General features: G+C 41.7%; 11 protein-coding genes across 12 annotated transcripts; 3 read left to right on the forward strand and 8 right to left on the reverse strand.

Moving 5' to 3' along the window:
• Window positions 1-842: 842 nt before the first annotated feature.
• Window positions 843-2,212, reverse strand: PV09_02280 (dephospho-CoA kinase). Its single transcript, XM_016355293.1, has one exon. It carries the CDS (start codon window positions 2,097-2,099, stop codon window positions 1,266-1,268), a length of 834 nt encoding a protein of 277 aa, XP_016217309.1. The 5' UTR covers window positions 2,100-2,212; the 3' UTR covers window positions 843-1,265.
• A 292-nt stretch (window positions 2,213-2,504) lies between these two features.
• On the reverse strand, window positions 2,505-3,795 carry PV09_02281 (uncharacterized protein). Its single transcript, XM_016355294.1, has 4 exons — window positions 3,599-3,795; window positions 3,288-3,539; window positions 2,993-3,228; window positions 2,505-2,939 (listed from the first exon to the last, which is right to left on the reverse strand). The coding sequence occupies exons 1-4, from the start codon at window positions 3,637-3,639 to the stop codon at window positions 2,662-2,664; spliced, it is 807 nt and encodes a 268-aa protein (XP_016217310.1). The 5' UTR covers window positions 3,640-3,795; the 3' UTR covers window positions 2,505-2,661.
• A 443-nt stretch (window positions 3,796-4,238) lies between these two features.
• On the reverse strand, window positions 4,239-6,452 carry PV09_02282 (uncharacterized protein). Its single transcript, XM_016355295.1, has one exon. It carries the CDS (start codon window positions 6,105-6,107, stop codon window positions 4,461-4,463), a length of 1,647 nt encoding a protein of 548 aa, XP_016217311.1. The 5' UTR covers window positions 6,108-6,452; the 3' UTR covers window positions 4,239-4,460.
• Window positions 6,453-8,041: 1,589 nt separating this feature from the next.
• Window positions 8,042-9,630, reverse strand: PV09_02283. Of its 2 annotated transcripts, XM_016355296.1 has the most exons (3): window positions 9,462-9,630; window positions 8,664-9,400; window positions 8,042-8,601 (listed from the first exon to the last, which is right to left on the reverse strand). In XM_016355296.1, exons 1-3 carry the CDS (start codon window positions 9,577-9,579, stop codon window positions 8,302-8,304), a joined length of 1,155 nt encoding a protein of 384 aa, XP_016217312.1. In that variant the 5' UTR covers window positions 9,580-9,630; the 3' UTR covers window positions 8,042-8,301. The 2 variants fall into 2 exon arrangements, with proteins under 2 accessions (XP_016217312.1, XP_016217313.1); XM_016355297.1 differs by having other exon boundaries at window positions 8,042-9,400.
• Window positions 9,631-10,896: 1,266 nt separating this feature from the next.
• On the forward strand, window positions 10,897-12,990 carry PV09_02284 (uncharacterized protein; the record flags this gene model as incomplete). The annotated part of the gene is made up of 7 exons (XM_016355298.1): window positions 10,897-11,070; window positions 11,120-11,344; window positions 11,391-11,748; window positions 11,805-11,942; window positions 11,992-12,303; window positions 12,356-12,548; window positions 12,603-12,990. 7 exons carry the CDS (start codon window positions 10,897-10,899, stop codon window positions 12,988-12,990), a joined length of 1,788 nt encoding a protein of 595 aa, XP_016217314.1.
• A 77-nt stretch (window positions 12,991-13,067) lies between these two features.
• PV09_02285 (uncharacterized protein) lies at window positions 13,068-14,044 on the reverse strand (the record flags this gene model as incomplete). The annotated part of the gene is made up of 4 exons (XM_016355299.1): window positions 13,068-13,257; window positions 13,314-13,592; window positions 13,695-13,945; window positions 13,997-14,044. The coding sequence occupies 4 exons, from the start codon at window positions 14,042-14,044 to the stop codon at window positions 13,068-13,070; spliced, it is 768 nt and encodes a 255-aa protein (XP_016217315.1).
• A 619-nt stretch (window positions 14,045-14,663) lies between these two features.
• On the forward strand, window positions 14,664-15,820 carry PV09_02286 (uncharacterized protein; the record flags this gene model as incomplete). Its single annotated transcript, XM_016355300.1, has 3 exons — window positions 14,664-15,159; window positions 15,206-15,375; window positions 15,422-15,820. The coding sequence occupies 3 exons, from the start codon at window positions 14,664-14,666 to the stop codon at window positions 15,818-15,820; spliced, it is 1,065 nt and encodes a 354-aa protein (XP_016217316.1).
• Window positions 15,821-15,865: 45 nt separating this feature from the next.
• PV09_02287 (uncharacterized protein) lies at window positions 15,866-16,589 on the reverse strand (the record flags this gene model as incomplete). Its single annotated transcript, XM_016355301.1, has 2 exons — window positions 16,409-16,589; window positions 15,866-16,363 (listed from the first exon to the last, which is right to left on the reverse strand). Exons 1-2 carry the CDS (start codon window positions 16,415-16,417, stop codon window positions 15,866-15,868), a joined length of 507 nt encoding a protein of 168 aa, XP_016217317.1. The 5' UTR covers window positions 16,418-16,589.
• A 172-nt stretch (window positions 16,590-16,761) lies between these two features.
• PV09_02288 (uncharacterized protein) lies at window positions 16,762-18,070 on the forward strand (the record flags this gene model as incomplete). Its single annotated transcript, XM_016355302.1, has 5 exons — window positions 16,762-16,822; window positions 16,871-16,984; window positions 17,042-17,176; window positions 17,227-17,761; window positions 17,810-18,070. 5 exons carry the CDS (start codon window positions 16,762-16,764, stop codon window positions 17,991-17,993), a joined length of 1,029 nt encoding a protein of 342 aa, XP_016217318.1. The 3' UTR covers window positions 17,994-18,070.
• A 44-nt stretch (window positions 18,071-18,114) lies between these two features.
• PV09_02289 (uncharacterized protein) lies at window positions 18,115-19,965 on the reverse strand (the record flags this gene model as incomplete). Its single annotated transcript, XM_016355303.1, has 8 exons — window positions 18,115-18,169; window positions 18,227-18,352; window positions 18,406-18,489; window positions 18,546-18,660; window positions 18,711-18,903; window positions 18,954-19,277; window positions 19,430-19,877; window positions 19,928-19,965. Coding segments are annotated over 8 exons (1,383 nt in total), but the record flags the coding sequence as incomplete, so codon positions are not given.
• Window positions 19,966-19,986: 21 nt separating this feature from the next.
• PV09_02290 (uncharacterized protein) lies at window positions 19,987-20,244 on the reverse strand (the record flags this gene model as incomplete). Its single annotated transcript, XM_016355304.1, has 3 exons — window positions 19,987-20,048; window positions 20,099-20,158; window positions 20,209-20,244. Coding segments are annotated over 3 exons (156 nt in total), but the record flags the coding sequence as incomplete, so codon positions are not given.
• Between the last annotated feature and the right edge of the window lie 5,622 nt (window positions 20,245-25,866).

A 25,866-nucleotide genomic window follows, 5' to 3' on the forward strand; every position in this document is an offset into this window, starting at 1 on the left:
CTCCTTCGAGCCCTGATGAAGGCTCACTAGTGCAAAGAAACTGAACAGAACCAAACCGATAACAGCGGAAGGACAAGAAGAGGAACGAAAACCTGGGTTGGAAAGGAAGTTGAAATCAAGCAAGGGAGTGTTACAATCTGGAGGCACTGAGGCTGTGAAGAACTAAACCAACGCCGACAGCGACGGTCGATTGCCGTCTGCGATGGGTGTCGATCGAAATAAAACGGCGCGCGACGGGCACTGCGTCCACGAACGGCTCGGGCTCTCTTTTGACAGAAGTCTTGGATCACTGTTTCGCGATCCGACGCTAGGATCGTAGCAGGAAAAACTTGATTCGATCGCGATCGCACATCGTTGCCCAGTTTTTTCCCTTAAGTCGGCTGGGCCGAAACCAAGTCGCGCCCGGATTGATTCTTGGTTCTTGTTGGGCGTGGGCAACCTGCCGAATCGCAGCGGACAAATTGTACGAGACGTGTACAGTGTCTATCATGATCGGCAGGGCTAACTCGTCGGTAGCGGTTGCAACCGGTGGCGAAACGCATCTGATGGAGAGCAGGCGAGTGTGGCTTGTACACGTAGGAGCTGCTAGCTGCAGCATTTAGTACATGGTAACGACATAGATCGGAGTAGTTCAACGGACGGCTGAATCTCGAGGTTTCCCTGCGAAGAACAGTTTGTAGTTCGTGGTTAAATGCACGCTCAGCGTGTTGTAACTCAGCCAATTCCATCAAGAACTTCCATCAACGGTGAACGTCCGACTGCCTAAAAAGACGCCCAATCCAAGGACAGATACATGTAAAATGATTTCAATGCGCATTGATGCTGTTACAAGCCAACTACGCGTCTGATCTAATAGCGAGTCCCTCACGCCTTTTCGACGTGTGAATATGTAATCCACATATGACACCTGCAGGCTCAAGAATCAAGCATTCTTGATATTGGTATCCCTGTATTACAAATGCTACTTTAGTCATGACCCGATATTCAGCCTACCCTTCTCCTTGGTCTGATGGCCATCTCGGTCTGACGCTGCTGAGCTCACACAGCGTTGGCAGATATCCTCACCGGTACCTCGGAGGATTAAGATCTGGTTGGGTCCATCGTGATGCGGAATTCCAGCCGCCTAAGATACAAAAAAGCGCTGTACGTCGTACCATACATATGCAGGAATGAACCGCATCGCTGGGCCTCATCCTCGTTTGTGGGGAAGATCGTGAAGCCCACTTTCAGTTCGCTGTTTGAGGGAAGAGTAGACCCCCATTCCCTCATAATTTCGCCTTTTCCTTCTCCTTTGACTCCGTCCACGCCTTCTGTGCCCGCCAATTGATCCAGATATTGTACGCTGCAGATGCGGCCGCCAATGGAGGACACACCAAGCAGGCATATGCCCACCACTGCGGACTCGCCGCCTGTACCTCCTTCATAACCTTGGCCAGTTCTCTCTTGAGGTCCTCCTTGTCGCCATCGTTCCACACGACCACCCCCCGCTTCTCGCCCCTTGCAAGTGCGCGCCGCGCCTTTTCGCGCACATCGCCCTGTGATTTGACCCTGTTTTCCGCGTCCTCAGCGGTCAGGTGTGGGTCTCTCTCCCTTAGTCTCTTCATCTGCACTGCGGGATCAGACACAGCGACGACCATGACATTCCCGCAGTACCTTTCCCATCCACTCTCAAACAATAAGGGTATGTCCAGCACGACTGCCCAATGGCCCGTAATAAAGTAGTAGAAAATAGCCTTGTAGATAGCCTTGCCCACGGCAGGATGCACAATCCCATTGAGAACCTTGCGATCCTTTACGCGATCCTCGCTCGTGCCAAACACCCTTCGACCCAGCGCCGGCCTGTTCAGCGGCCGGCCTTTCCCATCTTTGCCGTTCTCCTTACCGCCGCATACAGGATCATCCGTTGGAAGGAGGAGATCAGGCGTTGTAGGCCCGAAGTACTCTACTATCTTCTTGTAACCTGGCGTGCCTGGCTCTACAACTTGTCGTGCAATGACGTCTGCGTCTATGATGGGTAGGTTGTACGGCGCGGTACGCAAGAGGCTTGAAACGGTGGATTTACCCGTCGCGATCGAGCCAGTGAGGCCGAGGAGTAGCATCTCTGAGAGAGCAGCCGGGCTGCAGTAGTGTTTAGGCGATCAAGAAAGTGCTTAAAAATCTATCTTTTGCTCTTTGTGTTGCCGCAACAGTCTCGTTGAAAATGTCGATGAAGTGACGAGCTAGATGCGGGACAAACTTGAGATTCCGTCCCTAGGTAGGTCTAGCCGAGGTACATGATGCAATAGGCTGAAGACAAGGCTGCAAAGAAGCCATACATATATATATTAATATATTCTATTTCCTATGCCATGTTTTTGGGGGCTGATTCCCCAATCCTGCCTTTAATTATAAAGAGGTTGGATTTCTTAGCAAAGCATACGCAGGGTAAGGATTGACGATGAAAAAAAGTGTTCATTCCATGAGGTCACAAAGCAATGCTCTGATCAAGCAGAGTTCGAGAACTTGTGATTGTAATCGCGAATAAAATTTTAGTTGTGCTATAGCGCTCTGATTCTATAGCTGGTATCTAGTCCCAAAATCTGAATTGCGAGCTATTTTGTGTATTATCTCGTGCGGCCATAAACATATCTTGCAAACAATCGACATAACTTTACAACCGCTTCATTTCATTTCTGTATCTTCTGCTGTGACACCATTCGTGCCATTGGAACCTCCATGGTAGTATCGAGGATCTTCTAAAGTTGTCCTGTCGCCATCCTGAGGTACACCTCCAGGTGTGATGGCCACCACATTGCCGTTTTCGTCAACGTACTCAAACCTGTACTTTGCCAGATAATGTGGAAGCGCAGCCAGCTGAGGGCCGTAGGTCGAAGCGTTCTCGTATAGCTCGTGAAAGGGAATGGCGAGAAATTTAAGGTTCTTCGGGACTGCAATTACCTCTGCGGCAGACATTGGCGTCAGTGAGATTCTGTAGTTGAATCACGGCACTTACTCCTCTGCGGTAAGGGTATGAGGTACATCTTCTTACACTCCTTCGGTCTGGTTACGTGTGCAGGAATATATGGGTAGAGACTCGTCTCAAAGTTCGGCCGCCACCACTGACCAACCGCGTCTCCGATTTCCCATTTTGTTTCGCTGGGTGGGGAATTATCAGGTTCGAATAGCTCGTCCAGTATGCGCTGCACACCTTCAATCTCTTCCTCATCATGCTTGAGCCAATTCCCCGGTCTATTTGAAATAATTAAGTCCTTCATCACTTTATATGCCCGTGTAGTTCATCAACTTACAGCTTATAGAACGAATTCGCAATCTGAAGGAGCATGACGTGTGGGTGATTATGCTCGTGACACAGCATGACCGCCTCAGCGAAACGCCTCATCCCATGCTCCTTGTAGAATGTGCGTAGTCTGTTTAGGCGCTCCTCCACTGAGGCGTCCTCTTCGGGCTGTGGTGACTTTGTCGAGATCTCATTGCTCGAGAACGGATGCAGACGGATCGTCTCCGGCTGGTTTGCGTTGAAGGGCTTGGGAAGGATCGGACTGGGCAACCTTGGTTAGCCTTGATGGCCTGCAATGGCTAACGCGGGCTCTCGACGTACGGGTCACTGCTGGTCTGCAGATTACTTGGGAGAGTAGACATTTTTGCGTGCTGCAACACTGCCGGAATAGATACAGCGCCTATCGAATGTCAGTAGACAGAGTTCACCAGTAAACAAGAATACAAGCAGCCGGGTTGAGGCGTTTGAATTTAATCGGTGGTGTGGTCGGTGTAGAGCGGTCGCGAGGAATTCAGCAGACGTGTAAATGGTATGGCTGGTGGGGAGGGGACCCTGCTCTTCGATATGCGAATACCGTTTCGGGACGCCACGAGGCTGAAGCTTTTTACAACACATACGCACATTCAAGCCAACGAATAGCGCAGATGTAGCTAAGGGATGCCACAGCCAGGATATGGTCAGGGTATGAATAGCTCTGCAGTGAAGCAAGAGCGTAGGAATGTTCTTCGAATGCAGGATACTACAGCTAAGATGCACAGCGAGAGAGAACAGTCCCGAAAGCATGTCAGGAATGTTGCCACCCTGACACCATCGTCGCTCTAACCTCTCGTGAAGTATTTTGGAGGAATTAGAACGTCATCTGAGCTGACCTAAAGGAGGGATAGGGTGCCTGGATGCTCACCATAAGCTCATAACGACGTGAAGAATGAGTTGTTCTCGAAGTCCAGGACTTCGCCAGGGAGTCGTTCTTGCGAATAGATCTTCAAAACTGTCTTGTATCAAGATGTATCAGTGCAATTGCATGTGAAACGTCTCGAAAAAGATGTTATGTTACAGATAAGAAATATATATATGTATATGCAGAAAAAGGCCATAATTCATCATACACTTCACACTTTCACATCAAACGCATGTTTTTTCCAACGACAGCTAGAAAACAACAAACAGTGAGTCCGTTGATCCGCTACTTCTTCTCCATCATCTGATAATCCACACCTACGGGATGTTGCGGCTGAGAGTCGAATGTCTTTCTATCGTCCTTTGCAGGGAGCATAGCGGGTGGGCTTGAGACTTGGCTTTGCCCAGAGCGCCGGCCCATACGTTCTAGCCATCCCTCTGCATTCTGAATGGTTGCGCTTACCACCATCGTCACTTGTGCCAGCATATCGAGACTCTGGCCTGCGAAAACAACAATCGTCTTTCCTGCTTTGACCATCTCGCTCTGCGTTTGCGAGTGCCCGTTTGCACCATTCTGTTCCGCAGCCGTGGACTCGGCGACTCGCCAACGCTGCGGGAGAGACATCAACTGTCGTCTCACGAGCGCAGCCGCATTTTCGGGCAGGGCGGCACCAGCATAGTGTGAGATTGAGTTGGTAATCGATTCCAGGGTCTTCATAATTTCCCGATGTGCAGACTTTATACTCTCTGCTATCCTCGTCGACGCCGCTTCCTGCTCCTGGGTCAATGTGAAATTAGGTAGCGTCTCATCGGCAGAATTTCTGGCCCTCTCCTCGTAGTCGTCAAGCAGTTTCTTTAGAGCCACCATCATTGTTGTTATACTGTCTGTCGCGCCGCGAAGCAGGCCTAGGCAGAATCTCAAATTCTTCAGCGAAACTTCGCTAAGAGCAGCACCTAGACCTGACGTGGTAATCATAAGTTGCGTACGCCAGTTGCGCGGAGCCGACATTGATTTTTGCGCCGATGGCTCTTGCTGCGTAGTTGTAGCAAGCTCTTCGTAACGCGGAGATCTGTGCTCATCGTATGGTGGCAAAGAGGCAAACGAAGCCTGGGATCCTGCGCGCGACCTTCTTTGCTCGGCGGTTGAGGATGGCGAAGTTACTCCCTTCTCAACATCCTTGTCGGGAGATCTTTCCCGTGCTCGTTTGCGCTGTCTCTCTTCCTTCGCAAAATCACTCGGTCTCCTGTCACCAAGATACCGTCGAACACCACCTTCTACTCCAGTTCGTCTCAGAGTGCTCGCAATGGGCGATCCAACGTTACGTTCCACAAACTCTGCGCCGTTCCGTATGAATGCTGGTGAATAGTGCTTAGAAAAGTTGTACGTAGCGACAGAGCCATTTATAGTTGCACCGATCCATGGATGGTTGGCAGTAACCAGTGATAGAATCGGCTCTTCTGTTTCTTCTTGTGGAGGTGAATAGGGAACACTTTGGTGATTGGAAAGTGTTGTGCTGCGCGCCGAGGGCGAGCGCATGAATTCTGGGTTCTTCAATCCGGACAATGCCTCAACGGCCATCCTCGTATCTGGATCGTCCATACTCATCACGCTTGGCGCCCTCGCCGCTCTGTCGTCCGAGCTCAAGATGCTCTCCGTAGCCATCGGACTTCCCAGAGGCGGGTCTACCGACGCCCGCGGCGGTGCCGACGGCACTGAGGGAAAAGCGTTCGGATTCAACTGTCCATTCTGCCGGTAGTGTGGCCAGTGTTCGTTCGAGTGCCGTGCTTCTGGGAGACCCAACGAGCGTAGGTCGGGCAAGTTGATCAGGCTCGGCGACCCGTTCGAAGGGATGTCGTGGTTGGGCACGGAAGGCAACTTGAGGTCGCTAGGGACGTGTGCGTACGCTGGCGGTCTCTCACGCTCAAACTCCATAGAGATTATGGGGTTGGAAGGCGCGTGCTGTAGCCGCTCACGATCGATGACGCCGAGGCTGTGAATGCGCCGAGAGACTTGTCTCCCCGCCCAAAAGTTATCGGAGACGGAGTGAAGGGTAGGGGATGAGGACGTGAGGTCATAAAATCATGTGGAGAGTCATGAAAAGAACGGCAGAGGACTGTGTCGGCTGAACAGAGCCGAATGATGATGATGCCAAATTGCACGCGGCTCAGGGAGTCGTCGGGAGGGTGAATGTGAAAGCCACGAGCGAGGGCGTGTGCGCAGTCCCTCGCTGGACGTCTCTCACAAGCTTCAAGCGTCGACACTCGACGTGCAAGCCTGGACGCTTGCACAAGCACGTGAAAAAATGCAGCCCACTGGAAAAGAAAGCATGGGCACAGATGCTGGCGCGGCGTGTGCTCTCTCACATGCGTGGGCTTTCGTTGGGCCTGCGGGCGATCCTGTCATGGTCGTCCGGGATGCGAGAGCTTACGCTTTGCCTTGCACAATTCAAGCCCGCCTGTTGGTGGCTTCCCCACGCCCCTTCGACTCGTCCGCCAGCCTACGAGCGAAGTGTCGGTCTCCCATCCATCGCCGTCTGCACGTCGAAGCCCACCGGTACAGAGCAGGAGTTGGCCAACCGCATCGGAGGATCTCGTCCAGGGCGGGAGCACTCTTTAGCGCTGGTAGATCTCCGGCCTGTCTGTGATGCACGCTTCGTCATAGAATTCGCCTCTTATGCCGCTCTTCCCAACTTTTGAAAACGTATCGGCGCCCGACAAAAGTGAACGGAGAGCCGCTGAGATAAGCGAAGCTACTTGTGCGAGACGGCAAAGTGGCCCGCCTGCGACGTTCGGTTGGCAGTCCGCACAGTGTAAGGGGCCTTCCCGACCAAAGCGAAGGAACTTGAACTGACAAACTTCGGCTTTTATGTAGGGATGGATGACACATGGTTGCCGCTAGGCACAAGAATTAAACCCGTCCGCTCTCATCCTCCCTTGCCCACATTGTGACCCCAAACACCAGTGGCGGCCACCAATTTTCACAAGCAAAGCAACAGCAGCAGCAGCAGCAGCAGTAGTTGTTGTAGTAGTAGTAGCGCTGGCGGGGCTAACTAACCATCTAGAAATTCTTTCCCCAAGCCCACGGCCGGATTAGCGAACAGAGCAATGACCGAAATGTCGGTAAGAGTCTTGTCGCACGCAGAGACGTCTTGCTGCACCAAGAACCTCACGTGGCAAAGAAAGAAAAAAAAAACCTCGCTCTAGTGACGGAAGCCTGGGGCATGGGATGCTTGCCCCAACCTGACGCTGTTACCAATTTTGCTATCGCTTCAGCAGTTCACCTTCCTTACGGTGATTCCACTAACTGGGAACAAAACCTTGCTAGCAAAAGGTGTCCTAACGACTCGCGTGCGATCGTACTTTGAAGCGGATACATCGTGGGGTACAAGCACATCCATCACATGCGCCATTGCGAGCCCTCTTACCCGGGAACCGCCACAGAACGGAGCTGCCATTCCAGATCCAATTGACTGCCGATCAGGGTTTCTGCGCCCCCAAACAGAGAAAAGTAGCAGCCATGGCCGTGGGATTGTTGGCGCATCCTGGGCTAATTCTTTCAGAAGAGCTTTGTCCCGAACACTGGGAGCGGCGCTGAATGCTCTTCGTCAAGCTACGAGATCTCGGCATCTTGAGATGCACAAGGTTTTGCAGGAAATTCACAGACCGGAATGACGGCAACATTGCTTTGTTATTCCCGTTATAAATGAATTTTGAGTTATTACACAGGTCAGGTGCTCCGAATCGTAGAGCGGCTCATTCTTGGCTGCATTATGACTTCAAGGCGTGCAGGACCTTACCGCGCGGTGTCATTTACCAGATAAATGATATTACAAGGAGACAAAAGAGCATTTCAGCTATGCACCGTTCGCCAGTAAATAGCAGGTGTTTTATTCATGGAGACGAGTGCGAGACAGCGTACAATATCTGCGGCTAGCCCACTACATATCGGCATTTGCATACATTCTTAATACAGAAATTGAACGACTGCAAAAACTTAATCAAAATTATACCGATACAAACAAGTACTACTCGTTGCCTCCTAAATCAAGTGCAATTCTTCTGGCTCAGGTTGTACAGCGACTGACTTAAAAAGCGCACAACGGTCCGTCAAAGAGGCAGATACACTGTTAGTGTTCGACATGTCGCCATTCATCAATGGCAGGTATTTTCATCTCAACTCCTGAGCTCGCATACTTAGAAACCTCCTGAACAGCAGCATCGAGCTTTTGCTCAATCTGCTTGACAAGATATGCGACAAAGGCTCTTTCGTCATCTGTCCAGCTATCGCCCCGTAATTGTTGCGCAAGCTTAAGAGCGCTCTGCACAGGTATGAATTTTGCGACAAGCAAATCCAGTGACTCTACCGCTTTCTTGATGTTCAAAGGCTTGACAAGGTTATTTCCAAGTCTCCAGCAAGCCGTTTCGGTCTGCAGATATGTCAGTAAATTTAAAAAAAAAAAATGCTTTCACGATCTTCAGATGGGCATACTAAAGCGCTCTTCTGTTGTGCTAGGGCTGCAATGAGGCGATTCGAGTATATTTCCACCTTGTTTCTCTCGTCTCTACCAGCTCTGATGGCTTGGCGTGCCGCCAGCTCAAGCGGAATAGCGACAACATAGGCTTCGGCACGGGGGTCCTGATCGGAAACTGTGCGACTGCCGCAGTGCGCTGGATGTTCCATGTGTCGCAGAACATGCTCCGCCTTTCGCAGCGTCTTCGTACCTTCTACATCCCATTTTGCTTCTCTTGCAATTTGCCGAATACCCAACAAAATCTGTTCCCTCACCGTCGGTATCCCTAGCGAGAGACCGTTTCGCTCTACTTGGGCAAGGCACTGCACCACGATATTCATCACGCCAGCTTCTCTCGCCATTTGAATCATCAATCCGAGCCATTGCGGGTCTAAATTCGCTTTAGCGTGATGATAGCCTTCTAGCAAGCTTGGGAGATTCTTCCAGTCCTCGCTTGCGAAGAGACTTATAGCCTTGAGGAATGCTGACTTTCGTGGCATTTCGTTTGCTATATCCATATGCTGAAGACGTATCTCCTCATCCCCAAATGTAGCGTACACTGGGTCATTCTCCAATTGTGATCTAAGCTTACTGGACCGAATGAGCTTGCGTTGGTGCTCATTGAGATACTGAGGCAGGAAGTATTTCATACGAATCGTGGACAGAAGCCCATCAAGTTCTGGTGAGGAAGTCGGCTTGAAGGTAGGCAATGCACCTGTTCCAATGTCAGCGGTCCATAAGCATAGGGAAACTGAAAGCGAAGGATATTTGCATACGTGATTCGAGCAGGCGCGTTGTCGTGAAGCGTCGCGCATCTTGACCTATTTTCCTCCTCAGCGTATGGCGGCACTGTTTGCAGATGAATTGGAGAGATGATCCGGCTGGACGACTCATGATGAGGTCCTATGGCGAAGTGATGAAGAAACTTGCTCAGAAAAGTTCCTCTTAAACGGAGAGGTAGACTTTCCTAATTGAGAAACACGATTCGAGGATTGTCCCCGGCGGGGATCTAGGTAGTTGTTTAACTGCTTTAGGTGTGATTTTATTGCGTCGGTTCCAAGCCTTTGGTCAACTCTACTTAGTTTTCCAGAAAGCCAACCAGCACGTTCGACATTATCTTCACCACCAGAACAAGCAAAAGACCAAACAGTTCTTCATGTCTAGCTAACAGCATCTTTTGTTAATTTTCCTCTGCATTGGCAAAATTAGTGGTACCATAACTGATAAGGGCCTTCCCTATGACGGCTAGCCAAGCCAGCAAAACTGACAATGTCCCTACTGAGATTGTGAAGCCCTTCGCAGGGGTACTAAAGTGACCTTCCTCGATTTTTTGAACTCTTACAGTTCTTTCTGGAGCTTGCTGAGGGTGACTGTCGGTATTCTCCTCTCAACCATTCAAACAGTGAGATCGACAACAAGCGACTTACGAAACTTCGAAAACATCGTCAATGCTTCAGCTTTGCCATACATAGTTCTATGCGCAAAATCTTCAGATGTAGTCTATTTTTCGGCGATCACTAAAGACCACATAAAGTCTGAATTGTGGAAGGAGATCCAGTTGTCAAGCTCTCGAAGAAATCAAATCGCCCATGCTGCAGACATCTACAAAGTCTTGGATGTTTTGTCCGCCGTTTCATGCTTTTTCTTTGATTGATTATACGTAGTTCGGTTTTATGCTGGAATCAAGCATAATCATCCATTCGGAAAATGACTGCCAGGCGGAACTTCAGGTTAGAGCTGCGTCAATGATGCGTCACGTTCGGAATGTTCCCCAAGATTTCTCTGTTAACGACAGTGTGGAGTCTGGAGTCGGATCCTACTTTTCCTGGAGATAGTGTCTTGTAAGTATGAGAACTAAATTAGTCTCAGGTGCTTAGTTTTTATATATACATTCAGGAGCAACTAGTCAACCATTTTCCAGTATTATTATACCTCCTGAATAATTCTTTAATGCTCTTCGCACTGTTATTAACCTTGCCAAAATTTAATAGGAAGGTAATACCATAGTAAGCCCAGAGTTATAAGCCACACGGCCGAACTTGAAATACAGATTTGTCTAATAATTTAGTTACCCACGCTCTTATTTCTTTGTCTGAAATCAATCAAGTCTCCTCTAGCTCCTTCAAGGCTGGTATGTAGATTGTTATTTCTTATTCTTTTAAACTTTCTGACTTTTCTCCAGATCTTCTCTTTCTTTTCAAAGCTCCATTTATGGCAACAGCACTAGAGAAGGACTCGGTTGCTCAGCAACTGGAGCACGGCTCTGCATGCAGTCATTATGACACTCATCATGATGAACTTGCCGCCCGTGGCTTCGCCGCAGATTCACAAGATTTTCCAAAGGGATATTTCACCAGTGCCTACTTCCTTGGGTCCATGATTGCAGTAGGTCAAGTAAACTAGTAATTAATCATAGAAGTTGATGGGTTTGAAGGTCGGATTCAATTTAATGGCGTCTACTGGTGGTTTCGCACTTGTTGCTCCAATCCTCAACCAAATCAATGCTGCGGTTGGCCCCAGCGAAAGCATCACTTGGCTCTCACTCGTTTACACCATTTGTCTTGCTGTTGGTCTGCTTACTGTCGGTTCTTTGTCTGATATCTTTGGGCGCCGATGGTTCTTTATTGGAGGTACTGCTCTTGGTGTCATTGGCTGCATTGTAAGTGCTACATGAAAGTGAGGAAAAACCGTCCTAACCATTGCAGGTGTCTGCTACTGGTGACAGTGTACCTATACTCGTTGGGGGTGAGACACTCATTGGACTCTCGGCTTGCACCGGATACTCTTACGCTTTTGTGTCTGGTGAACTTGTTCCCGTCAAGTATCGATTCTTGGCTAATGCGATCATCTTTATATTCTCACTGCCCACGGCTGGTTTTGGTGCAGCCGTGTCCACTGCCTTCATTCTATACACCGAAGCGAGTTGGAGATGGGTCTACTATTTTTTGTTGATCCTTAACGCAGTAACTTGCGCCTTGTACTTCTTCTTTTATCAACCTCCGACCTTGCAGGATAAGCATGGAAAGGGGCACGCATGGGGGCTTATTAAAAATTTTGATTACGGTCTGTAACCTTGTTCTCCTTTGTTGGAGAGTCAGCTAAGAAAAAACATCGTCTAGTTGGCCTCATTCTATTTATAGCAGGCCTAGTTCTTTTTATACTTGGCCTATCTTCTGGAGGATCGCTTTACCCGTGGAAAGATGTACACACTGTTTCCTGGATTGTGATCGGTTGTTTGCTTATTGTTGCCTTGCTTCGTGAGTTCTCAGCCCTTTCGAATCGGAGCAGAAAGGCTAATGTTAGAAGTCTGGGAAACGTACGCGCCACTTAAGGAACCTCTTTTGCCAATGCATTTCTTTAGAAATGGGGGTTATATGTTTTCTGCGCTGTCGCTAGGTCTTGGTGCAAGCACGTACTACTCACAAGCAATCGTATTTCCTGGGCTTATTTCAACCGTATACGCAAATGGACGTCTAATGTGGGCTGGATGGGCCAGCTGTTTAGTCGGAATAGCCGTTACGATTGGTGAGATGATCGGCGGAGGTTTAGCAGAGAGGCTTGGAAAACTCAAGTACCAGTGCATTGCTGTAATGACTGCTGCTACACTTTTTCTTGGGCGTAAGTACAATTGAAATTTTCAAAGTGTTTCTTCCAACTCATGCATGAACAGTTATGGGTTTTTCCACTATCACCAGCTCTGGACTTGCCATGGGTCTCGTGTTCATGGGAACGTTCTTTGTCGGCTGGAACGAAGCTCTTGTCCTCCCTATCTGTTCGATTGTGGTCCCTAATCAAAAGGAAATCGGCCGTGCCATCGGAGCCGCTGGTAGCATGAGATCTGTAGTCTCTACTGTCGCGTCTACGTGAGTTCAAAGCTAGTTCGCCTTGCTTTTACAGCGATGCTGACACTATTATAGTATCTATTCTGTCGTTCTTACCAATCGTCTAACATCAACAATCAGAGATGATGTCCCCCAAGCTTTGCTCAAAGCGGGACTTCCAGCTTCCTCTGTAAACCAATACATGGCCAAAGTTGCAGGGGGCTCAAAAGACTTCTCCGGCATTGCAGGCGTCACGGAAGAGGTCGAAGTTGCTGGTTCTCTTGCTTATCGTCATGCATATCTGGACGCTTACCACACAATCTTTTATGTTTCTATTGCTTTCAGTTCTTTGGCAGCTATTTGTAACATTCTTGTGCCAAATATAGATCACCTTATGAGCAACGCAGTCGCGGCCAAGCTTCATGAAGGAAGGAAAACGGACGGAGTGAGAAGGAAAGAGGACATCGAAAGAGGCGCAAATTGAGGGTTATAAAGGGCTTAAGAAGGACAAATGTTTTACATTTGCCAACCTTGGTTACTAAAACATTGATTTGAAGCTTTTCAACATGCCCATGCGCCGTCAATCACTTGTACGGTGCCGCTGATATATCTACTTTGATCACAAAGTAACCACGTTATCAACGATCCGACCTCGAACGGTGTGCCTCTTCTCATGATGTGGCACCTCCAAACCTGTTCACCACCTCGAGTCTTTACGCTTGCCTGCTGCATAGGTCCCTCAATCAGGCCTCTATTTTCCTTTTTATTAGCCCATTCTTTGAACAATTACCAAGGTGAAGTACTTACGGGGCAATGCAATTCACCCTTATCTCTCGATCTCCTACCTCTTTCGCAGCGGATCTACTCATGCCAATCACCGCATGCTTGGTAGCAGTATAAGCGGCATTTTTGGGAAATCCCATAAGGCCGCATATGCTTGCGGCATTTATAATGCTTCCACCATCATTCATATTCCTAAGTTGTGCTCGCATACAGTACATTACACCGTGAAGGTTGACATCCATAACGAAATGCCAGTCGTCATCATTCAAGTCTTCCACCCTTTCGATATTGATTACCTTCGGACTAATCCATATGTTAGCATTCACGAGTGTAAGATTTTCGTAAAAACAAGGTTGTGCAAAGTAAGAGTGAAAACGGGCAGGTTGAGACCTTGTAGTGACGTACATCACACCAGCCATATTTACTCCACCATCTAGCTTCCCAAAGCGCTCGACTGTATTTGCAATCCACGTGTCTACTTGTTCTGGCTTTCGTACGTCTACCACTGCGCTGAAAATATCACTCTCAACAGGAGCACAGGCTGCAATCTCTTTGGCCTTCGCTTCAAGTGCTTCTGGGTTCACATCAGCGATAGAGAGCTTGCATCCCTGGGCCGCAAGTAATTTAGCAGTCTCGAAACCTATGCCTGAAGCAGCCTGACAAAAAATGAGCTGATATGTCTATGAAAATGGACGTTGAAGACCTACCCCGGTCAGAGTGATGACCTTGCCTTTCACATCAAAATCTACAGTCATGATGTTGAATATCTCGGAAGATTTACAATTTGTCCACTTGTAATACAAGTCTAGAGATTACGGACCTGTGTATACTTTTTGATGTTGTCTTGCACGTATACAAAGTCGTCTTGCACTCAGTCTTGTATTGCGCAAATAGCAGCCATTATAGTATAAAGTCGCTATAGCCGTAAACTCCTCGGATAACTGCACCCTTCCCACCCTGGGAGAAGTGCTATCATGTCATGCTTGCAAACCGTTGTCAGTTTATGTGAAGGGGTGGGTCAACGGAGGATGCACTTCCACCTTGAGATAGTTCAACTGCATGACCGGAAAATAGATCTTCCCACACGGAGTATATCAGCAGGTCTGGAAAAGGAAAGGAGAATATATTCCCTCTCCCCGCTTGCATCCCCGCGCAACGTGAGAAGAGATGGGATCTGGGCTCTGACTCTCTGTGATTTTCTTTTCTGTACAAAGAGTTGAGTTTGCTGTTTAATCTGAGAGAGCTAGTGCAACACAGCCTGTGCTTATGCGAACAGACTAATGAGATGCGTGCAATTCGACTTCAAACGAATTTCCATCTTTCACAGCGTAATATCTGAATCAACAAGCACAAAAACGGCAGTCGAACATCAAAATGGAAGGACTCAGCCTGCCGAAGATGATGAAAGCAGTGCAATGGGATTCGAAGAAAAGGGAGATCCAAATCAACCAGGTCCCCGTCCCCGAACCAGGTGAAAACCAAATGCTCATTCGAATTGCTTCTGCATCACTTTGCCATAGCGATTTGATGGCCATTAGGGATGTTTTTGTTTCTGTTGATAGACCGAAACCTGTAACATTAGGACATGAAGGAGCTGGATATGTCGAGAAGCTTCATCCAAGCTCAAGTGGTAAAGGGTTTGAAATTGGTGATCCTGTTGGCTTCTTATACATCATAGGCAGCTGCTTTGAATGTGATGGCTGTCAGGTCCATAACATGCATTGCGAACGTTCAGAGGCCCATACGCAGGGCTTCACTTTTGATGGATTCTTTGCCGAATATGCTCTTGTTGATTGGCATAACACCATGATACTGCCAAAGAAGATTGACGTAAAGCTCGCTTCGCCTTTATTTTGTGCAGGTTGCACATGTAAGTGTCTCGTATTTTTGCTAAAGACCTTCTAACTTACGAGCAGCTTTTAATTGCGTGGAATCATGCGAGTTGCAGCCTGGACAATGGCTAACGATAGTGGGCTGCGGAGGGCTAGGTCAGATAGCTTGCCAGTACGCGAAGGCAATGGGATACAATGTTATAGGAATAGATATTGAAGATTCAATTCTTGAAGTTGTTAAGAAAATTGGAGCCGTAGGTGGTTTCGACATAAGTCTCATGTCAGCGCTGATTATTGCAGGATTATGTGTTCAACTCAAGAACAGATCAGGACTATGTAAAAAAGATCAAGGATCTGACAAACGGAAAAGGTTCTGATACTGTTGCCATCTTTAGCGCAGCGACTTCTGCCTATAAATCAGCTCCGTCGCTTGTAAGGCTTGGTGGAATCATTCTCGTTGTCGGTCTTCCAGATGCTGGCGTCACATTTAATGCATTAGATATTGCTATAGGAACTTTCAGAATTCGTGGAGACAGTACTGGCGTTCCTACTAGAATGCCTCGAGCTATTGATTTTACCGCGAAGCATGGTATCAAGCCTGAAACAGAGGTATATCATTCACTTGATGATGTGCCTTCTATGATCCAGAAGATGCAAAATGGAAAGGCTACCAAAAAAATGGTAGTATCTTTAGCGTGACTTAGAGAATGAAAATTGGTTATTCTTTGTTGAAGATCTTCCGTGTCATCCCCTATTTGCCATCAGTTGCTCAAAGCTACAGCTTAGAAGCTCAATGACATTGCCCCAAGGATCTGCTGTATATAATGCCCTTTCACCGTACATTTCAACAGTCTCGCCAATTTGAATTCCGCCTGACTCGATGCACTTCTTCGCCACGGCCTCAGGATCAGCAACAGTGATTGCAATGTGGAAAAAACCTCCACGAGCGTACTCAAATCCTTCCTCCTTCGCAACTTTCGGTATCATCGTCTTCGGCTCCTGAAACTCAAATACCTCAAAGCCGACACCGTTGCCACATGCTAACCATGCACACTTCACCTTCTTCATTGATGCAGGGTAGATTTTGAAGATCGGTGCGTCCGGTGTTTCGGCACGATCTGTCGCCCGATCACTTCGGATTCGACGAAAGCCAAAAACATCTTGGTACCAATTGACTGCCTTCTCGAGATCTGGCACCGAAATTGCGACGTGATTGAACACGGAGTTCTGGTTCTTGTGTGGCTAATAACATGAGTAAGAATTGCTCCCCACTAGGCGTCTGCTTACTGCTGGCATGTTGATACTTCGTTCGCCGACAAAATTGGAATAGGTATGTTCAACACAATTACTCGGTCGGGACTAATGATAGTCTTTTATTCTAGAAGTAATCTGCGCTATAGTCTGCCGATCTCGTCATAGGGACTATAGTGGACCGTCTTGGACCTTTACCCGCATGGGTATATTTTTCCGGTGCGTGCTCTGAAAGCAATCGAATTCAGATCATTTCCTGCAAGTGAAAGCCTAAACCAGGTTATTAGTATCCTCCTTGAAATCAAAATACGAATCTCCTCTGGTGCATCATCGCATATTCTACAAGTTTAAAGTTTTGTCATGTGACATTGTCGTAATCCCCATTCAGAATGTCAATGTCAAAGCGAGCAGTGGGAAAAAATGGCCCTCAAGTGCCGGTAATCGGCTTTGGTAAGTTGTTTTGATCAGTGAAAATATGTTAATTGACAAGAAATCTAGGTGCTATGGGCTTGTCATCAGGATACGGCTCCGTTGGATCAAACGAAGAGCGCTTCAAAATTTTAGATCGAGCTATAGAACTTGGATCAACGTTCTGGGATACTTCTGATGTGTGTATGTAAAATCATGAGATACTGAAATATTCCACCAGCTAATATTAATCGGACATAGATGCGGACAATGAAGATCTAATTGGTGCTTGGTTTAAATATTCAGGCAAGCGAGATAAGGTGTATCTCTGCACAAAATTCGGTGTGACCAAGGACGATCAGGGACAACCATCCATTCGAAGTGATCCCGATTATGGTAAGTACTGACAGATCTCATATATGTTAGCCAAAACTAAAGACGAGAAGTCAGAAAGGCCTGCGAGAGAAGTATGAAACGCTTAGGCGTGGAGAGAATCGACCTCTGGTTTTGCCATCGTGTAGACATGAAGACACCAATCGAAGACACCGTATCTGCCATGGCAAAATTAAAACACGAAGGTAAAATAGGAGCTATTGGTTTGAGTGAGGTTTCTGCCAGAACGTTGAGGAGAGCTTACAAAGTCCATCCCATCGCTGCCGTTCAAGTTGAATATAGTCCTTTTTCAACAGAAATTGAGGATTCGAACATAGATCTGCTTAGGACATGTCGGGAACTGGGCGTCACAATCATTGCCTACAGTCCGCTTGGGCGCGGTTTCTTGACAGGACAGATCAAGTCTCCTGACGATTTTGAAGAAGGAGATTTCAGAAAATTTGCGCCACGATATAGCCAGAATAACTTTCCAAAAAATCTCGAGTTGGTAAAATCTTTAGAGAAATTTGCTGCTAAAAAAGGTTGCACTCCGGGCCAGTTATCACTTGCTTGGATACTTGCTCAAGGTGACGATATAATTCCCATACCGTAAATGCAGCCCCTTCAGGCTTGAATAATGTACTAACGTTTAGACAGCGGTACTAAAAAGATAAGATATCTAGAAGAGAATGTTGCAGCGGCACAGGTGCAGTTATCTGCACAGGAGGTAGAAGCTATCCGAAAAGAAATTGAGAAAACGGAAATTGTTGGCGAAAGATATCCTCCTTGGTTTGAGAATTACTCGTTTGCGGATACACCAGAACTCCAGGATATCAAATAGTTAAGAGGAAGTCCGTTAGCTCAGGTTTTGCTTGTCATGCGTATCTACGGGTCACCTCAAATTGACTTAAGCAACGCAGTTTTTCATTCAGAAATGTCGAAATAAGAGAAATCAAAAAAATCTAAAAATTTCTTGGCATCATTTTCACCCAGAGTGGAGGCTTGACCCAATTATTACTAGAATGGGGTATCAGTTTGGGATAAATCAATGAGAGATTAAGAAAAAAAACCTACAATACTACCATATTCTCATAGTCATTCTTTGGATTCCACTTGTCATTTGCGGGATGATTAGCAAGCTCCAAATCATTATTCCAGACTAGCTTTGCGAGGATGAGTCGCTGTTCCATATATGACAAGCTGTTTCGAATGTTAGCGTCCACTATTATGTACAGACGGCTAAATTAATTTACTTCCGTCCAATGCAGCCACGCGGACCAAGAGAGAACGCTTGTGATGCATGAAGTTTGTCTGTCGTGTTCTCTTTGTCCAGCCACCTACAAGATATCAGTCTGAAAGATTGGAGTATTTGTCCGCTTATTATGAACGTTACCTTTCGGGGATAAAATCATAAGGCTTATCGAAGTTTCTTTCTGAATGGCTTGCTGCCCAATTACAGACGGAAACTGTTGTCCCTCCAGGCAACATTTCTCCACAAACCGTATCTCCTACATAGACAAATTACGCCGCTATTTCTTAAATTGGATAGAAGACTCACCTCCGTGTGGAACAGTTCTGACAAATCCAATTGGAGCACTTGGGAAGATGCGATGACCTTCTTCAATAACAGCCGTCATATAAGGAAGCTTTGTTAGCTCTTCGAACGTGAAATCGTCCTCGTTTTCAAAACTAGATCTAACCTCCTGAACCAGCTTGTCGAACACATGACGATTCTGAGGTCGAAGTAAATTCTACATTAGAGTTAGCACCATCATGAAGTGGAACTGAATGTCAAGCTCACGTTAAGAAGGCCAGTTAAATAACCCGCGGTAGTCTCTGTTCCTGCAATTATAAATAGCGCGCCATTAACAATGACTTCATCCAGATTTAACTGGTCCTTGTCTTTCTGACGCATCAAGTAGTAGAGGAAGTCTTTGTGGTCATTGTCGGTCTGCTTGACACGTTTCATAATCTTCTCCTTGCTATATATAAGATGATGCTTCCTTTTGTCAGATATATGGCGAGGGATCAATTTAAGAAGAAGCTTCTGGAGTGTGGAATCGGTTGTTGCTAGCCGACGAGTTGCCTGTTCCCAAGCACCAGCTGTGATCGAATCGCTGATCAGCTGCAGTCTTTCTGTTAGCTTAGGCATCATATATTGTTGCGACATCTCATGGTTTCAAAAATATCTATCTCATGAATCCCTCTAATAGTGCCTGAGAATGAAGAATGGCGGGAGAAAAGCGATATGCAAAAGTGCTGTGAGAGGTCACGTACTGGAACCCAGAATCTGAATTCGGGTTTTGTCAGACATCCAAATGGCTCGCCAAATGACAAATCGCCAATTATGTCAAACGTAGTATAGGCCAGCCAATCTGTCATATTAACCAGCTCTCCTTTGTTGGCGAAATCCTTCATGATTTTGCTGAATACATCAATGTAGCCCTTAATAATATGCTCTTGTTCCAGAAGAGCTTTAGTGGAAAACGCATGACTAAGTGCTCTTCGTTGTCTTGCATGGTTTCTATCATCAGCCATAGTTATTGTTGTAACCCCCGGCACACTTGCGATGGAGCCAACATGAATCGGATCCTTATGAAAATTTGCATGGCCGGGTCGAGATCCATATATATCTCTCCAAGCTGGAGCATCATCAAAGCATAGTTCATTCGGAGATACTCGTACAATAGACCCATATTTATCATGACATGCTTTCATGTAGAATCTACAAATATGTCAACCCAATATATGGGCGAAAGTACAGAAATTACTGACGGGATACGGCCACGCAGCAGCGCTATGGTCTCCGGGAACTGTCCGTGATTAGTAAATACAAGAACCGTTCAATCGGAAGAGCATATACCGGAGTGATTCTTGCCAGAAATGGTCCAGGATACTGAATATGTCGTCAACGAACGATGACATTTAGCGTTTGGATAGTCGCACCTTTGCCAGCGGATGAAACCACAGCCTGTAGATTGCAAGTGTAATCCAGTACACAAGAAGCTATATTTTTTCGTTAGTATTATCCTTCATCAAAAGTATAATAAACGAACTAAGGTGGCAGAGGCAACACATAATAGTCTTAACATGCTTATGTCGTAGAAAATAGAATTTAGAAAGCCCAATTTGACAAAATTGGTCAATTTCGGAGTCTTTGAACTTTTCTCAAATTTTCAATATCAGATATCTGGTGATATATCGATAGAATCTTGTATCGGAAATGCTTCTCCTCAAAAGTCACGTTATCTGCCGTTTTCGCTTATGAATCAGGTATTTTGAAGAACTCCAACTAGCATATAACATGTATCGGAAATGTTCTCAGCGAACTTCCGGTAAAATTCCGAGCCGAGTTCCAACGCAAAAAAATGGAAAAGCTGAATATAAGAAAGTAAGATGCGTGCAAATATATCATCTAATATATATGATATTATCACAGAACTACTTAGATATAGGAAGATAATTGTTAGGAATACTTTCCCAATACCGACTAGCTTCACTAATGTAAGCCACTTCGGAAGAGTTTAGCTTCCTAGAGTAAAGGAATAAGATATAACCAGAGCTTATTATAGAAAGAAGTAATAAGATAGTTATATTTATAACTTAAAATAGTATAAGCTTTAAGAATATAAGAATATATTTAAACTAACTATTAGATAATCTAGACAGTTGAATTACAGAGAGCTATAATAAAGGTAGGGATAGGATATTTTTATAGACTTAAATTTAATATCCTTATTACCTGTTAGGAATACTTTCCCAGTACCGACTAGCTTCACTAATATAAGCCACTTCGGAAGGGTTTAGCTTCCTAAAATAAAGGAACAAGGTATAACTAGAGCTTATTACGGAAGGATTATAATAAGATAGTTATATTTATAACTTAGAGTAGTATAAGCTTTAAGAGTATAGGAATATATTTAAACTAACTATTAGATAAACTAGATAGTTAAATCACAGAGAGCTGTAGTAAAGGTAAGACAAGATATATTTATAGATATATAAAACCTGACACTTATTCTGATTATAAATAATTAAACTAATTATAAACTATATTCCTAATTTATTTAATCTACCTAGGTGAATTACAACCTTTCACTTATATAAACTAATTACCTTAATTATAAATAATTAATATAATTATTTTCCTTTTATATAATTCCTATATTACTTTATAATATCATTCCCCTCCTTACTAAGCTTATCCTAAACTTAGGCTAGTATTTAAATAGTTATAGAAGTCCTACTCTCTTTCCTCTTAAAGATGGCTTCCACTCCCTCTTTAAGACATAAATGACTTTTTTCTAAAATTAAAGGTCTAAGGGATATCATAATCTAAGCTTACTTTAATTATTTTAAAAGTAGTTATACCTATATTATTATATCCTCTTTGAAAGGGACTAAGTATGTAAGCTATATCTAAAAGGGAATTTCCTATATTAGTTAATCTTAGGAGTCTTTAGATAAAATAAGAGAGAAAACCAAATCTATAATAAATAAAGATTTAAAGTAGTTAGAGAAAGTTAGTACTAAACTTATTAAGATATAAAACAGATTATTATATAATTAAGTACTCCTAGAATTTACTAAAAAAAGAGTAAAAAAAAAGGTAATCTACTTTATAGAAGAGCTTAAATAAGAGGAAGAGGAAGAAAGAGCCTATAATGGTGGTTTGACAGATAGTAAGCTCTAAAAACTAGTAGATAATCTTACTATCTTTATTTAAACTATTAGAAATTAAAAGGTTTTAAATATATTAGGTTCTTATAATAATACTATAATAACTTAATATTAGGAATACTTTCCCAATACCGACTAGCTTCACTAATGTAAGCCACTTCGGAAGGGTTTAGCTTCCTAGAGCGGAGGAACAATATATAACTAGAGCTTATTATGGAAGGAATATAACAAGATAGTTATATTTATGACTTAGAATAGTCTAAGCTTTAAGAGTATAGGAATATATTTAAACTAACTACTAGATAAACTAGACAGTTAAATTATGGAGAAGTGTAATGTCAGTAGAGACAGAATATTTATATAGACCTCTCTTTTAGTATCCTTATTACCTTAATTATTTTAATTATTCTTAGCAAAATAATTAGAATAATTACCTTAACTAATCAGTAATACCCTAGTAGTTGACCATTAGCTGGTGCGCTCATTTTGATTATTTTCCTAAAATTAATTAAAATAATTATTTATATAATAAATTATATATTACTTTATAACACCATTCCCCTCCTTAGTAAGCTTATCCTAAGCTTTAATACTTAAGGAGTTTAGTAGTTACTGAAAGGAAAATAAAAATATCTTTAATCTCTTCTCTCTATTATAAATATCTTGCTTCTAAAATTAAAGAGTCTAGGAGTATTACTATCTTTAACTATAAATACTATTTAATCTATAGACTAACCTATATTACTATATCTTCTTTAAAAAGTATTAAATATATAAATTATATTTATAAAAGTATAAAATATATTAATATATTTTAAGAAATTCTAGATAAGACTAGAGAAGAAGCTAAATCAGTTATTAAAGAGAGTTTTAAAGAGTTATCAGAAGTTTATATAAAGTAATAATAGCTAAATACTAAATAATAGAAACTTCTGGCTTAACTTTCTTAAAGTTGGAAGATTCTAAAGATAGCTAAAAGTTATATAAAGGTAAAAGTAATTTATTTAATAGATAAATTAGAAGAAAAAGAAGAAGTAGAATAAGTAAGAAATAGTAGTTACTTTAATAGTAAATTTAATAAGCTTATAGATAATCTTATAATCTTTAATTAAGGTATTAGAAACTAAGAGGTTTTAAATATATTAGATTCTTATAATAATACTATAATAGTTTAAGTAAATAATTAAGGTTCTTATATAGCTTTTAAATATTTTCCTTTAGTAAGTAACTTTTTTATTTTATAAAATAAAAGTATTAGTATCTTCTAATTTAATAATCTAAGATCTTCTTAACCTTATACTCTAGCTTAATAGGGTCTTCTAATTTAATTTTTTTATTAAGAGGAGTCTCTGGATCCACTTTTTCCAGTAATAAAATATAAAAGATAGGATATATTTTTATATTTTTAGATAGTTATAACTTATAATTTATTAGTCTTATAATCCTTTTAACTTTAAATAGTCTAATTTTTAGAAAATTAAGTTTATTACTTTAGTATTTAATACAAATATTTTATTACTAAAGATAAACTTTATCCCCCTTTTTAAGGTCTGGTCCCTTAGACCTTTTTTGATTTACCTAGAGGATTATTCTTTAGTTTAAAAATATAATATTAGATTATAATTAAATATAAAGTAATTATAGGTCTTTTATAAATAACATTACTTTATAGGTAGGTATACTGATATATTAACTATTAATCTTAATTCCTTTCTAAAGTTTATATAATATAGTAATATTCTTATAATACTTTATTTTATTATATTATATATTAGCACTATTTATAGTATAAGCTATATTTAATTATTTTATTTATTATTAATGTATATTTATAGATATTATTCCAGTATTTAGTTTATTTATTTAGTCTAGCTATTACTTTATAGATAATATACTATTAATATTCTTTATATAATTTATAATACTTAGTATAATTCCTTCTAGAAATAAGATATAAATATTTTATCTTAATTAGAGATAATCTTTTCTAGTATATTAAATCTCCCTACTTCTTTTAAAAAGACTTTTGCTAAATAAAAAGCAGTAAATTATTAAGGAATTAGGATAAATATTATATATTTAGTTAACTAATTAATAGTAATTATAATATTTTTATATTCTATATTATTTTTATCCTTAAAAGGTAGTAAAGGTTTAATAAAATCTATTAATATTTCTTACCAGGACTTCTCTAGTGCTTAGTTAAAGTAATCTATAAGATTTATATTATTTATATTTAGCCTTTTTGTATAAATAGTAGGTCCTAATCTAAATAAAGACTTTTTATTATATTCTAGAGAAGTAATAATTTTATTATAGTCTTTTTAAGACTTCTTCTACTTTTGCATGTCCCTGTAGAGGTGGTTTATAATACTTAAATATCCATTCTTTCTTAAGATTTGGAGGTAATATAATTTTCCCTTTATATATATAGACCTATAACTTATTATTATAATCTATATATTATTTAATAAAGTCCTTTTTTAATTATTTAGCTTAAATCCTCTAAATCTTAGATATATTGATTTTAGTTAAAGATACCACTTAATATATTATTAAGTCTCCTTCTTATTATAAAAGAGTATATTTAATCTCTATTCCCTTATTATAGTCAGTTTTTTTATTTAATATATCTGCATTAGCATTAAGTTTCCTACTCTGGTATTTAATCTTGAAGTTAAATAATAATAATTTATATAACTATCTTAGCTATTATCTATTTAATACTTTAGTAGTGGTAAAGTTTTAGAGATTTTAATAATATAATAAGATTAAGAATATATCCTTTATATCTTCTAAGTAATATTACTAGTATTTAAGTATATTAATAATTACTAGTAATTCCTAATCTAATATAGAGTACCTAATTTCTATATCTATAAACTTTCTTAAGTAATAGGTTACTAGTTATTATAACTTATCTTTATCCTATTAACTTAGAACTATTTTAAAAATATATTTAGAAGTATTTATCTTAACTTTTATCAGCTTTTTCTTATCAAATAATTATAGTACTAGTATAGTTATAACTAATTTCTTAAGCTTATTAAAGGCTTTTTAAGTATCCTTAGTCTATAGAAATTCTTAGAAAGTAATAACAGTATTTTCCCTTTTCTTAGTAAGTTTAGTAAGTGGTACTATAATCCTTAAATATCTAGGGATAAACTATTAATAATAATTTATAAATCTTAAAAATACTTAAATTTATTTAATAATTTATAGTTTAGGCTATTCTTTAACTCTTTTAACCTTTTCTAGATTTACTTTTAATCCCTTTTCTAATATAATCAGTCTAATAAACTTAATTCTCTATTTATAGAATTTATATTTAGATAGTTTAAATTATAGATTATATTTCTTTAATACTTTTAAGATCTTTTAAATATATTTAATATATTCTTTAAATATCTAGGAGTATACTAAAATATTATCTATATAGACCTTAATATACTTATCTAAGTATTCCTATAATATATAGTTTATATATACTTATATAGTAGCTAGAGTATTTATAAACCTAAATAGTATTACTCTATACTAATAATATCCTTAATAAGTATTAAATATTATTACTCTATACTAATAATATCCTTAATAAGTATTAAATATTATTTTATATTTATTATCTTATTTAATCTAAGTTTAATAAAATACTTCTAGTATATTAAACTTTATAAATTATTAAGCTTTTTAAAGTTAGTCTTATAACTCTTAAATTAATAATAGTGTTATACTATTCTTTACTATAATATTATTTAGATATCTATAATTTATATAAAGTTATAGTCTACTATTAAATTTAGATATATAGAATACTAGATATCTTATAGGAGACTTAGATTCTTTAATAAACCCTTATTTTAGATTTTTATCTAAGTATTTATCTAATACCTCTCTTTAATCTATCCTAAATAGGTAAATATTAAATCTTTTTAATTAAGATTCTTCTTTTAGTACTATTTTATAATTAAATAGCTAGTATAATAGTAAGGCTTCTTCTAAAACCTCCTTCTTAAAAAATTCTATAAATTCCT

Source organism: Verruconis gallopava (genome assembly GCF_000836295.1).
Source record: "Verruconis gallopava strain CBS 43764 unplaced genomic scaffold supercont1.5, whole genome shotgun sequence".
NCBI lineage: Eukaryota > Fungi > Ascomycota > Dothideomycetes > Venturiales > Sympoventuriaceae > Verruconis > Verruconis gallopava.